This window comes from Peromyscus eremicus, chromosome 23 (genome assembly GCF_949786415.1).
Source record: "Peromyscus eremicus chromosome 23, PerEre_H2_v1, whole genome shotgun sequence".
Classification (NCBI taxonomy): domain Eukaryota; kingdom Metazoa; phylum Chordata; class Mammalia; order Rodentia; family Cricetidae; genus Peromyscus; species Peromyscus eremicus.
The window spans coordinates 25,221,511-25,235,614 of NC_081438.1; the positions used below are offsets into that span (position 1 = coordinate 25,221,511).

The 14,104-nt window shown below is 50.3% G+C and overlaps 1 protein-coding gene across 1 annotated transcript in view; it reads left to right on the top strand.

Annotated features, from left to right (window-relative positions):
* The first annotated feature begins 4,813 nt into the window (after nucleotides 1-4,813).
* Srrm3 (serine/arginine repetitive matrix 3) overlaps nucleotides 4,814-14,104 on the top strand; it is a 39,468-nt gene continuing 30,177 nt past the window's right edge. The window contains exons 1-2 of the mRNA XM_059249720.1: nucleotides 4,814-5,046; nucleotides 9,990-10,091. Of these exons, the coding sequence (XP_059105703.1) occupies nucleotides 4,814-5,046; nucleotides 9,990-10,091 (335 nt within the window). The remainder of the gene's footprint in view (nucleotides 5,047-9,989; nucleotides 10,092-14,104) is intronic.

The window sequence follows — 14,104 nt, forward strand, 5'->3', positions numbered from 1 at the left end:
TCACAGAGGAGGGCTCACATGCAAATATGGCTACCAGGCCTTAAGTACCCTGTAGGCGTGGTCTTGAGCAGCCCCAAGGAGGGGAGGGCTTTTGGTGGGCTCCCTCAGGGGAAGGAGTCTGGAACTGGAGGGCAGCTCTAGGGGAGGGGCTGCTGTTTGTCAGGCTTTGAGGGGGCGGGTTTGGGGAGAGAGATGGGGGAGGGGGGTGGAAGTGGAGCGTCTACGAGAACTTTCCAGACTCTTTGGGTATGTGAGTGCCAGAGGCTGAGGCGGAGCTTCCACCAGAACACCTGGGAACCAGGCCTGGTGGCTAATGCCTGAAATCATAGTACTCAGGAGGCTGAGGGAGGGGGAAGGTGAATTGGTGGCCAGCCTGGGATAAACAGTAGCTCAAGATCAGTGTGGACTATGGAGTGAGACACCATCTCAAAAACAGAGAGCATGATGGGAGGATGAGCTGCAAGTGGGCAGGCCTGGAGATAAGAAAACGTGAAGATAGATGTGGCTAGACCACGAGGCCCGGCTGCATCACAATGATAAGACAGGATAATAGGGTATTTTGAATCAGTCAAGATGTGACTCAGCCTAGGTGGTGTGGCCCTGGGCTGATCTTCCAGGTTGTTCATGGAAGATAGGGGTCTGGGGGCAGGGAGGCCAGGCAGGATCTGAGACAGGGGATGGAGATGATGATGGGGAAGAGAATAAGTGGATGAATGGGAACCTTAGTGAAGAGAGAGGTGAGGGATCAAATTTTTATATTTTATTCTCTCTCTCTCTCTCTCTCTCTCTCTCTCTCTCTCTCTCTCTCTCTCTCTCTGTGTGTGTGTGTGTGTGTGTGTGTGTGTGTGTGTGTGTGTGTGTACCTGAGTAGAACTTGGCTTGGGGTTCAGGGCTGTTCCATGGGCAGGGATGGGGAATTGGCAATGTTGGAGATGAAGAGAGATGGGTTTGGACAGTGTCTTAATTTCTTGTTGCTGTGCTAAATACTTTGACAAGGATCAGAAGTTGTGGTTCAGATCCTTCAATCTCAGCACTCAGAGCCACAGGCAGGCAGATCTCTGTACACTCAAGGCCAGCCTGGTCTACACGGCAAAGTCCAGGTCAGAGCTACATAATGAGACCCTGTCAAAAACGCATTACCTCTGACAAGAGAATTTAAGAGGGAACAGCTCACAATTCAATGTTACCATCCATCACTGCAGGGAAGTCGAGTGTTAGGGCCCTGAAGCGACTGGCCATGTCATATTCACAGCCAAGAGCAGAGAGCCATGAATTAATGCACGCATGCCAGTGTTCAGCTCACACTGTCACTCTCAAACAGTTCAGGACTCCCCGCCTAGGAAATGACGCCACCCACAGTGGACAGGTCTTCCCATTCAACTAATGTCATCAAGATAATCCCCAACAGACATGCCTATGGGCCAACTTAAACTGGACAGTCCCCCACTGAGACTCCTTTCCCAGCTGACTCCAGAGTACACCAATTTAGAGTACGTCAATACCATTTCAAGCAGCTTCCTTCTCTAAGCCCCTAGGAACTTGCCTTGCCTGTGGAATGTGGATGGTGTGGAATGTGGAATCAGAGGCACAGAGATGGGCAGTAATATCCACAAGGTCACACAGCAAAGGGTGGAGGAGCCTGGCCTAGACCCCTGTTGGCTGGAATTCCCAAGGACCTAGGAGAGGGGTTTAAGTCTCCCTTACCACTGTCACTCTGCTCCCTTGTGAGTTTCTTTGGACAGTCCTTCTTTCTGCCTACCCATTTCTGTGGTTCTCAACAAGAGGAGAAAATTCAATCCTCATTTATGTATTTATTTGAGACAGGGTCCTACTATGTAGCTCTAGCTGGCCAGGAACTTGTTATGTAAACCAAGCTGGCTTCCAACTCACAGAGATCTGCCTGCCTCTGCCTCCCGGGTACTGGGATTAAAAGCATGTGCCACCATGCACAACTAAATATGAATTTTTAAACAATTAATTATTATTTTATGTGCATTGGTATTTGGCCTGCAGATATGTCCATATAAGGAGCCAGATCCCATTTAATGGAGTTACTGACAGTTGTGAGCTGACATGTGGGTGCTGGGAATTGAACCTAGGTCCTCTGGAAGAGGAGCCGGTGCTCCTAACCTCTGAGCCATCTCTCCCTCCACCAAATAAGAAGTTTTTAAAAGCTTTTGTCTGTGTGTCTGCTCGTCTATTTGCACCACGTGTACAGTGTGCTCAGAGGCCAGAAGGGGGCACTGGGTCCCCTGTAACCATACTAACAGACTGTTAGGAACAGCCCCACATGGGTGCTGGGAACTGAACCCAGGTCCTCTGCAAGAGCAGCAAGTGCTCTTAAGTGCTGAGCGACCTGTCCTGGCCAGGCCATTTTTAAAGAAGTTATGTGGGACTGAGGTTGTAGCTCAGTTGGTACAGTGCTTGCCTGGCATGTGCAAAGTCCTCAATTCCATCCGAAGAGGGGTAAGAGGAAAGGGTGTTGCTGAGATGGCTCCTAACTCTACATGCCCAACCCTCCCCTCCATCCTTCACATCCCACACCCTGAGAATAAGGCCTTTAGTTGCTTAGCAACTGGCAGAGTCTTGGAGAAAGGACCCGGAAATAGCTTAGGAGGCGGTTCCCTCTGTTAAGATAGAGGTCGTGTGTGTGTGTGTGTGTGTGTGTGTGTGTGTGTGTGTGTGTGTTCTACATTTGGCCCAGCACAATGTCAAGGCTTATTGTCTCCAAACCATGCCGCCTTCCACTCCACGCCTAGCACACAAGAGAACATGGCTGCCTGGAGAGCTAATTTTCCCTGTCACCTTGGACAGTCCTTGGGGCAGTGTTTTCAGAACAAAGAAGAGGTAGTCTTATTGAGACTACCCCCTGCAATGTTAGCTTTGGAAAAGTTACCCAGACGCAGTGGAAACTGAGAACTGCACCTGGTGTAGGACGGGAGTGAAACCTGGAGAAACCCCCATTTCTGAGGGTCTCTATGGCTTCAGGACGCTGGGGTACGAGCCTGGTGGCTGGAGATGCTGCTTAGACGTTTACCTGGCAGGCACCAGGACCTGGGTTTGAATGCCAGCATTGCAAGCAAACAAAGAGGCTGAAACTGGGCTGGAGAGATGGCTCAGGGGCCAAGAGAACCTGTCTGTTGCTCTTACAGAGGACCCAGGTTCGATTCCCAGCCCCCACATGATGATTCACAACTACCCATAAACCCAGTTCCAGGGGATCCGACATCCTCTTCTGACCTCCTCAAGCACCAAGCAACACACGTGGTACACATACATGCATGCAGGCAAAACTCTCACACGTAAAAGGAATAAGTCTTTATTTTTTGGTTTTTCGAGGCAGCGTTTCTCTGTGTAACCACCCTGGCTATTCTGGAACTTACACCATTGACCAGGCTGGCCTCAAACTCACAGAGATCCATCTGCCTCTGCCTCTCAAATGCTGGGATTAAAGGTGTGTGCCACCACTGCTGGGCTAGAAGTAAGACTTAATTTTTTTTTTTTAAACAGGGTTTCTCTTTGTAGCCCTGGCTATCCTAGAACTCTCTCTATAGATCAGGCTGGCCTCAAGCTCAGAAATCTGCCTGCTTCTGCCTCCCTAGTGCTGATTAAAGGTGGGATTAAAGGTGGGTACCACTGAGCTGGGCAGTGGTGGCGCAAGCCTTTAATCCCAGCACTCGGGAGGCAGAGCCAGGTGGATCTCTGTGAGTTCGAGGCCAGCCTGGTCTACAGAGCAAGATCTAGGACAGGCACCAAAACTACACAGAGAAACCTTGTCTCGAAAAAAAAAAAAAAAAGTGGGCACCACTAAGCCCCACCCAGCAATATTTTTTTATTTAAAAGACTGAGGCTATAACTCAGTGGCAGACTGCTTGCCTGTCATCCAAGAAGTCCTGGGTTCAATCCTAGCACCAGAAATTTTTTTTTTTGAAATTTTGTATTCATATTCAAAGGCAAGGTGTGGTGGCACAGGCCCTTAGTCCTAGCACTTGGAAGGCAGAGGCAGGAGTGAGGTGTGAGGCCAACCTGATCTACAGAGGAACTTCCAGGACAGCCAGGGCTACATAGAAAAAGAAAGGGAGAGAGGGAGAAAGAGAGAGGAGGAGGAGGAGGAGGAGGAGGAGGAGGAGGAGGAGGAGGAGGAGGAAAAGGAGGAATTAATAAACAAGAAAGAAATTTGTATTCATGTATTTATTGGGTTGTGTGTGGAGGTCAGGACAATTTGCAAGAGTCGGTTCTCTCCTTCCATCATGTGCGTTCTGAGCTTTGAACTCAGACCATCAGGGGACAAGTGCCTTTACCCTCCAAGTCAATTGGGACTGGTGGGACCACAGTGTGTAGAGCGCTTGCCTAGCTTGCACAATGTCCTGGGTTCCATCCCCAGCACCACATAAACCGGGTGTGATGGTGCGATGCCTGTAAGTCCCAGCATTTAGGAGACCGAGGCAGGAGGACCAGAAGTTTAAGGTCATGCTTGACTTCATAAGAGAGTTGGAGGCCAGGCTGGGCTATAGGAAACCTTGTCTAAGAAAAACGAAAATGAAGTAAAAACAAACAAAAGATCTAGTCTGCACCCACCCACTTCACAGATGGGGAAAGACGAGCGTGAAATACGTTCATGTCCTGAAGTGACGGTGCCAATCTGTCACCCGCCCTCCCTCTACAGCCTGAGAGCAAGCGGATTAGAGCCGGGAGTGGGCCCTAAACCTCCAGGATTAAGTCGTATAGAGAAAGCTCAGCGGATGGCCGAGAGGTGACCACCCCACTTTCTGTTTTATCTGTCCCGCAGGGCCTGCCGCGGAGGACCGCTGTCATGTCCTCCACCGTGAACAACGGGGCCGCCGGCATGCCATCCCCGCCCGACGCCGCCAACGGCTTCCCGCAGCCCGGCGCTTCGTCCGGGACCTGGCCGCGCGCGGAGGAGGAGCTGCGCGCCGCCGAGCCCGGCTTGGTGAAGCGCGCGCACCGGGAGATCCTGGACCACGAACGCAAGCGGCGCGTGGAGCTCAAGTGCATGGAGCTGCAGGAGATGATGGAGGAGCAGGGGTGAGTGGGGCGGGGCGAGAGGGGCGGGGCCGGGGGAAGATGGGATGGAGGGGAGGTCAGGCTACGTTCAGGACTGGATGCTGGAGCTGTCAGAGGCGGGGCTGGAGCGTGGTGGGGCGGGGCTAGGACCGGGAAGGGTAGGGCCTTGGTTACGCTACCTTCTAGGGCTTGAAACACCAGGGCGGGGCAGAGACAGATAAGGGGCGTGGTTGGATATAGTAGGCGGAATTAGAGAGGGGTCGGGCAGGGCGAGACTGAGTACTTGGTGAGGAGGAGTCCAGAGCAGGGGCATGGTTAGGATGTGCTTTAGGCACGGTGAAGAAGCGGGTAGGGCGGGACTAGACAAGGGATATAGTTGGTATGTGGTTACGATGGGCATGGCCAGTCTATGCAGCGGCTGTGACCTGGGAATGGTCGGGCAGTGCCCAGAGGCTGGGTGAAGAGGTAGAGCCGGGACTCGGCAGGGTGTCCGGCTGGGGAGAGATGGGATGAAACCAGAATAGTATGTGGGTGTAAGTGATTGGGCTGCGCTCCGGAGCTTGGTGAGGAAGAACGGAGTAGGGGTGTGGCTAAACTCTCCAAGGGGGCATGGACAAGTAGCAGTCAAGCTTCGTTCCCAGGAGGAGTGCTGAGGCTATTAGTCTGGACTTGGAAGGGGCTGTGGCTGGAGTGTGATGTGGTGAGGCGGGGACATGGGTGTGATTGTGAGCTTGGCAGTGGTAGAGTTGTGTCCAGGGACTCGGTGTGGCAGGGCTGGAGTGGGGCTGGACAAGGTAGGGTGTGGACGGGGACTGGGGGGGAGAGGCTAAGACAGGGATGGGCATGTGTGTGGGCTGCACTCCGGAGTTTAGTACACCATCAAGGGTCTTGGCTGTTCTAATTGAGGTAACCTGACCTGGATGAGGTTGGAGCTGTGCTCAGGTTATTGGTGCAACAGGGTGGGCGTGGCCGAGACCGGGACTAGGCATGGTGAGTGGCTCAAGGAGCTAGCTTGGGATGTGGCCAAGGGCCTGATCAGGCTTGTGACAGGTCCCACGTCTGATGAGACTGACTGAAGGTTGATCCTAGTCTGCAGTGCAGGTGTGAGCGGGGCCAGGAAAGGTCCGGCCGAACAAAGGCAGGGTTGAAATAGGGTGGGGGTGTTCAGGGTTGCCTGGGTTGGAGCCTAGGGCTGACTAAAGAGCACTGGGAGCCAACAGCCTAATCCAGCAAGGAAGCAGAGTCTGGACGAGCTAAGTGGAGCCAGGAGCCCAGCCCACCCTTCATTTATCAGTTAGTTCAGACGACTCAGAAACTGTCTCTGAGGCTCTCTATAAGCTCCAGCTCACAGAAGCCACAGAGATGTGTTCTCCATGCCCTAGATATATCCAGTGTCGTGAACACATGTAAACACAAATGACAACTCAAGGCCTCAGTTTCTGCAATCTATAAAATGGGTAGAGATGCCGAACCAGGCAAGAAAACACGAGGATCCTTATGAGTATCTAGGCTTCCTGCAGCTTCCACGAAGTCATCGTGACCTTTAACACCGCTAGCTGAGGTTTCCCCTTGAACTAGTCACTGTGATGAATAATGCTGGGCTCGGAAGTCACTCCTGTCCTCAGTCACATGCACACATGTGTGCGCACACACACACAATACATTCTCGAGCACAAACTCATGCACAAGCACTCACGTGTGTACGCACACACACATGATCGCAAAGACACACAGGCATGCACATAGGCACACACATGCATTCATGAATGCACGTACACACACTTGCATGCAGGCTCACACACGTGCATGTACACACACATCAAATAAATAATAATTTAGAGACAGAGTCTCACTACAGAGCCCTGGCTAACCTGGAACTTGCTATGTAGACCAGATTGGCCTCGAACTAGCCAAGATCCCCCTCCCTGGCTCTGCCTTTTGAGTGCTGGGATTAAAGGCAATCATGTCTGAACAAAAATATTTTTAAATAAATGAAATAAACTTTAAAATTAGTTTAAAGCATACCAAGTTGTTTTAGTCCGACATTCCCACTCACAACGGACTCAGCCTGAATACGGGCACCTGCCTAGGATCTACAGGCTCTGGAGAGAGCCCTTGGCACTTATGAGACACTTCATGTTTCAATAAAAACTCAGATCTTGGGCTGGGGATGTGACTTGTTTGGTGGAATGATTGCCTAGCACGTATGAAGCCCTGACCTATGTTCCCAGCACCACATAAAACCGGGTGATGGTATGCATCGTCTCTCGTCCCAGCTCTACAGAGCCTAAAGCACCAGGATCAGGGATTCAAGGTCGTTCTTGACTACACAGCAAGTTTGAGGTCAGCTTGGACTATGTGAGACCCTGCCTCAAAAACAAAGACCCAAGACCAGAGATGGGAGTGCACGCCTTTAATCCCAGCACTCAGAAGGCAGAGCCAGGTGCATCTCTGTGAGTTTGAAGCCAGCCTGGTCTACAGAGTGAGTTCCAGGACAGCCAGAGCTACATAGTAAGACCCTGGGAAAAAAAATAAAAATAAATAATAAAAAAAGCTCTGGCTGTTCAGTCATGAAGTTGGAGTTCAGAGCTCCTACTTCAGAGGACTTACAAATACCCATAGCTCCAGCTCCAAGAAGTCTACCGCCCTCTTCTGGCCTCTGTGGGCACCTGCACACACAGGTGTGCATACATTCAGACACACACACAGTTTTCAAAATAAAAAAAATTTAAATATTTTTTAAAGGAAATTTATGTTTTGGATGCTACAACATGGCAGACAGGGTGGTAGGTCCTGGGGACACTAAAGCCAGAGAGAGAGATAAGATTTCCCCTCTAAAATTCTGAGATAGTGCAAAACATAGACAAGTTAACAGGTAGTTACTGGAACATGAGCCACTGCCAGGATCCTGGAGGTACCAGTTACTATGGAAATCGATCGCTAATGCTCTTCCTGATGGGGGCTATCCATCCTTCTGCAGTCAAATGCTCCACCACTGACTATACCCCCTATCCATTCTTCTGCAGTCAAATGCTCTACCACTGAGCTATACACCCTATCCATCCTTCTACAATTTAATGCTCCACCACTGACTATACCCCCTACCCATCTTTCTGCAGTCAAATGCTCCACCACTGACTACATCCCCTATCCATCCTTCTACAATTAAATGCTCCACCACTGACTACACCCCCTATCCATCCTTCTACAATTAAATGCTCCACCACTGACTACACCCCCTATCCATCCTTCTGTTATCGCCAATGAATCAAGTCTTTGTGCTGCAGCTGTGGTCCGCCACATGGTGATCCTAGAAGTTTATTTATGAGTCAAAAGATGTTGTCAAAGGCCAAGAATGTAGCTTGACTGGCTGCCTAGAATCCCTCAGTGAGAGGCAGGGGGCTTGGCTCAGTGGTAATTCATGTTTGCCTAACATGTTCAAGACCCTGGATTCCATCCCCAGCAATGCCTTAAAAAACAAAACAAAGCAAACAAACAAAACTCAACAACAGAAATAAAGGACATAGCCCGGTGTGCTAGTGCATGCCTCTAGTCCCAGCACTCAGGAGGCTGATGCAGGTGTATCTCTGTGAGTTTAGGGCCAGCCTGGACTACAAAGTGAGTTCCAGAACAGCCAGGGCCACACAGAGAAACCCTGTCTTGAAAAAAAAAAACAATAAATAAATAAATATAAAGGACATGTTTGGGTTTTGCTTAAACAATAAACTTTCAAAAGCCAAATTAAACTTCTGTAAAATGTTTGTGAGAAAAAGACAAGAAACAGGGAGGGCAAGGCACACCATTTCCATGACAGGCTGAGTGGTGAGGACCGTGACTTCTATGAGAGGAGGTGGTAGATCCTGAGCAGAAACTAAAGCAAGATAAGGCCCTCCCCTCCCCTTCTCCATCTGTCACTATGTCACTATATCTTCCACTCTGAAGAATGAAAACCCTGGAGGTCATGACCCAGGATTCATTCACTAACAGCCTTGGACACCTGTTAGTGCTACATCAGGCATGACCTGTGTGTGCTCAGTCATGAGGGCAGCCTGTGATCCCAGCACTGAGACACTAAGGCAGGAGAATTACAGGGCAGAGACCAACTTGGATTACAAGTGAGTTGCAGGCTAGCCTGGGCTACACAGCAAGACTCTGTTATTAAAATAAATAGAGCTGGTCGGTGGTGGCGCATGCCTTTAATCCCAGCACTCGGGAGGCAGAGCCAGGCAGATCTCTGTGAGTTTAAGGCCAGCCTGGTCTACAGAGTGAGATCCAGGACAGGCACCAAAACTACACAGAGAAACCCTGTATCAAAAAAACAAAAGATAGATAGATAGATAGATAGATAGATAGATAGATAGATAGATAGAGGCTGGAGAGATGGCTCAGCAGTTAAGAGCACTGGCTGTTCTTCCAGAGGATCTGGATTTGATTCTCAGCAACCACACAGTGGTTATTGCAGGGGGTCTGTTGTCTTCTTCTGGCCTCTTTGGGCACCAGGCACACATGTGATTCACAGACCTACATACAAGTGAAACACTTATACATAAAATAGTAATTAAAACTTTTAAATGTTTGTTACATGGGCCTAATAAGCATTATTGAGAAAGGAGGGAAGGAGGGAGAGAAATATAAAATACAGGGAGAGGAGAGGAGGAGGAAGGGAGGAGGAGGGGGAGGGAGGGGAGGGGAAAGGAAGGAAGGAAAAAAGAGAGGAAAGAGGGAAGGAAGAGTGGGGGGAGAAGAGAGGAGGGGACTGAAAGCAGAAGGTAGGATGGGGAGGGAAGGGGAGGGAGGAGACAGGAGGGAAGGGGCACATTGAGAGAGAATAACAAAACTCCTACCAAAAGAGCAATTGCCAAGAGACCATGCACTGTGACCAAGCACTGGAGAGCAGGTGGGAGTGAGCTGAAGGAGTGACCTAAAATTAGCAGCAAAACCCTCATGGTCCCTGTGCCCCATAGGTACTCCGAGGAGGAGATCCGGCAGAAGGTCGGGACCTTCCGGCAGATGCTGATGGAGAAGGAGGGAGTACTGACCAGGGAGGACCGGCCTGGGGCCCACATGTGAGTACTTGTCTGGGTGACAGAAAGGGAGGGAGCATCTCATGCTGCAACTGGGTGCCTGGGGAGCTTGTCCGGATGTGCCATTAGGGCCTGGGGTGAGCGAAGGAGAGATTGTGGACTCTGCCCACTGGAAGCTCTGGCCTGGCCCATTTGCTGCCCACCTGGGTCCTGACTATGGGTCAGCAGCAGGAGAGCCCAGATCTCAGAACAAGGATCATGGCTAGAAGCCAGGGTGCTTCTGAGATGTTCAGACCCCAACATTGCCACTGAGAGTGTGACCACGGGCAAGCTACAAGTGAGTCTGTGGGTTAGTTACTCCCACCTGTAAAATGTACTCCAGAGTAAGCAGGTGACGCACCCTAGATTGTAGAAACCCAAATGCTAAGGGGCTGGGGTGTGGCTCAGCGGGAGAGCACCTGCCTAGAATCCCCCAGTGAGGGGCTGGGGTGTGGCTCAGTGGGAGAGCCCCTGCCTAGAATCCCCCAGTGAGGGGCTGGGGTGTGGCTCAGTGGTAGAGCCCCTGCCTAGAATCCCCCAGTGAGGGGCTGGGGTGTGACTCAGTGGTAGAGCACCTGCCTAGAATCCCCCAGTGAGGGGCTGGGGTGTGGCTCAGTGGGAGAGCACCTGCCTAGAATCCCCCAGTGAGGGGCTGGGGTGTGGCTCAGTGGTAGAGCCCCTGCCTAGAATCCCCCAGTGAGGGGCTGGGGTGTGGCTCAGTGGTAGAGCCCCTGCCTAGAATCCCCCAGTGAGGGGCTGGGGTGTGACTCAGTGGTAGAGCACCTGCCTAGAATCCCCAGTGAGGGGCTGGGGTGTGGCTCAGTGGTAGAGCCCCTGCCTAGAATCCACCAGTGAGGGGCTGGGGTGTGGCTCAGTGGTAGAGCCCCTGCCTAGAATCCCCAGTGAGGGGCTGCAGGTGTTGTTTGTGGTAGAATGTTTGCCTTGAACCCTCCAGTGTGGGGTTGGGGCTCAGCTTTAGAGCACTCGCCTAGCATGCTGGAGACCCTAAATTCAAGTCCCAGCGTGGGAAGAAAAAAAAAATTTGTGGAAAACGGTGCAGGTTGAGTTGGAGAGATGGTAAAGGGTAGCTCACCCCCGTGCCTGACAGTGTACTCAGCTAATCCTGTGGGACACAATCAGAGGGTGACCCCCTTGCTAATGGTCCTTACCCTCCCCAGCACTGAGGCTGTGCGAAAGGCGGGGGAAAGGCTCCTGGTCTTTCTCTGGACAGTGAGGCCAGCTCAAGAGCAGGTACCTTCCTGAGTCCCCCAACTTCCATCCACTTTTGTTCCACAAAAACCTAATCAGTGATTCTAGATTCTGAAACAGAAGGATTGTCATGCTACATAGTGAGTTCAAGACCAGCCTGGGATACTTGGGAGGTAGAAACAGGCAGATCTCTGAGCTAAAGGCCAACCTGGTCTACAGAGAGAGTTCCAGGACAGCCAAGGCTACATAGAGAAACCCTGTCTCGAAAGAGAGAGAGAGAGAGAGAGAGAGAGAGAGAGAGAGAGAGAGAGAGAAGAAAAGAAAAGAAAAGAAAAGAAAAGAAAAGAAAAGAAAAGAAAAGAAAAGAAAAGAAAAGAAAACAGTCTTTAACCAGTCAGTGGTTGCTAGAGAATGAAGAGACATTTTGCTTTTGTTTTAACATTTATTTACTCTGTGTGTGTGTGTGTGTGTGTGTGTGTGTGTGTGTGTGTGTGTACATGCCAAGTGTGCTTGAGGAGGTCAGAGGACAACTTCTGGGGTCTAGTTCTCTCCTCCTACCAGAGGGATGCTGCAAACGGAACTCAGGTCATCAGACTCGGCAGCCAGGGCCTTCACCCACAGGCTCATCTTGATAGCTCGTGAAAAAAAAATTTTTTTCTTGGAGCTGGAGAGATGGCTCAGCAGTTAACAGCACTCGCTGCTCTTCCAGAGGACCTGGGTTCAAGTCTCAGCACCCACATGGCAGCTCACAACTCTGTGTAACTCCAAAATCTGACACCCTCACACAAATGTACATGCAGGCAAACACAGATGCACATAAAATAAAAATAAGTAATTTTAAAAAACATTTTCTAACAAGAAAACCAAAAAACGTTTTCTTTAATGGTGTAGCCACTGATAAGGCACCCATGCCTCTGTAAATAACCCCTCACTCATAGTCCTGTGTGCAACCTTAATGAAACTCACTGGGTCACCAAAAAAGACAGATACCAGAGACTGGAGAGATGGTTCATCAGTTAAGATCCAGAACTGCTCTTGCAGATCAGAGCTCTGTTCCCAGTCCCTTTGTTGAGCTGCTCACATCTTGCCTGTAACTCCAACTCCAGGAGACGCCCAGTGCCCTCTCTGATCTCCTAAGGCATCAGCACACTTGTGGCATACATGCACGCAGGCACACACGCATAAATCAAAATGCCAAATCCTATCTGAAAAAGCTTTCTGCGCCTCTGTAAGCTGTCAATAGTTGCTAGGGGAAGAGAGACATTTTCCTTACTTCTTTTTTTTCTTTTTTACTTTTACTACTGTGTGTGTGTGTGTGTGTGTGTGTGTGTGTGTGTGCGCGCGTGTCACAGCTCCAGTGTGGCGGTGAGAAGACAAACTTCTGGGAGTCAATCCTCTCCTTCCACCATGTGTGTGCCGCAGGCTTGGCGGCAAGCACCTTTGCTCTCTGAGCCATCTTGTCGGCCCCATGAGCTCATATCTTTTGGATCTGGGACCTCACACAGCCTGACAACATCTCAGTAAAAAAAAAAAAAAAAAAACCCTGCCCTTTTCCTCCTCCATCTCCCATGAGTGAGAACAGGGCTTTCTGGATTCTGCCTTTTCCTTCCAACATGCTCTCGGTGACAACCCTCCAGCTCCAGCCAGTTCCTTCCTTTGCAGTCTCCCCTGCTGTCCACATAACAACACGTTCAATCAGGGTGTTACTGAAGAACAGGGTGATTTTTGTGTGTAACGAGTATCCCAAGGTGGCCTGGAATTTGCTATGTAGTTGTGGATGACCTTGAACTTCTTTTTTTTTTTTTTTCCTTTTGGTTTTTCGAGACAGGGTTTCTCTGTGTAGCTTTGCGCCTTTCCTGGGACTCACTTGGTAGCCCAGGCTGGCCTCGAACTCACGGAGATCCGCCTGCCTCTGCCTCCCGAGTGCTGGGATTAAAGGCGTGCGCCACCACCGCCCGGCGACCTTGAACTTTTTTTTAAGATTTTTAAATTTCTTCCTTCCTTCCTTCCTTCCTTCCTTCCTTCCTTCCTTCCTTCCTTCCTTTCCTTTCTTTCATCTTTCTTTCTTTCACAGCTGGGCATAGTGGTACACACTTCTAATTTCCAGCTTTTAGGAGGCAAGGCCAGTCTGATCTACATAGTGAGTTTCATGACAGCCAGAGCTACGTAGTGAGACCCTATCTCAAAAAGACAAACAAAAAAATTATTAAGGTTTTGTGTGTGTGTGCATGTACTCATGGAAGCCAGGAAAGAGTATCAGATCCCCTGAAACTGGAGTTGCAGGCAGTTGTAAGCCACTTAACATGAGTGCTAGGTCCTCTGCAAGAACAGTAAGTGCTCTTAACCACTGGGCCATCTTTCCAGCCTGCCTTTGAACTTGGCTCTAGGTTCAGTAAAAGACTCTGACTCAAGAAAATAAGACAGAATGATAGAGCAAGGCACCGATGTCCTCCTCCTACACCCACCCACACATGTTCACATACACCATACACACTCACACATAGAACAGCAGGAAAGGAATAATAACAGAACTGCAACAAGTACACCCAGCGGTGGGGGACCGCCTAAAGGCTAGGCTGTCCGTGGTGCTGAACCTATGCTTGCTGTACTTAGGCCTGGGGTATACAGCTGGAGGATAAGGGTGAGGAAAGGCTTGCACTGTCTGGCCACATATGCACCTGGAATCTGAGCCAGTTTTCACATCTTTGATGTGTAAGTGAGAGAGATAGACACTCCAGACATCTGTCAAAATCTCTAAGTCCAAGGATACTGTCCTGGCTGCTGGATCCCAGCTGCACCACACCCCA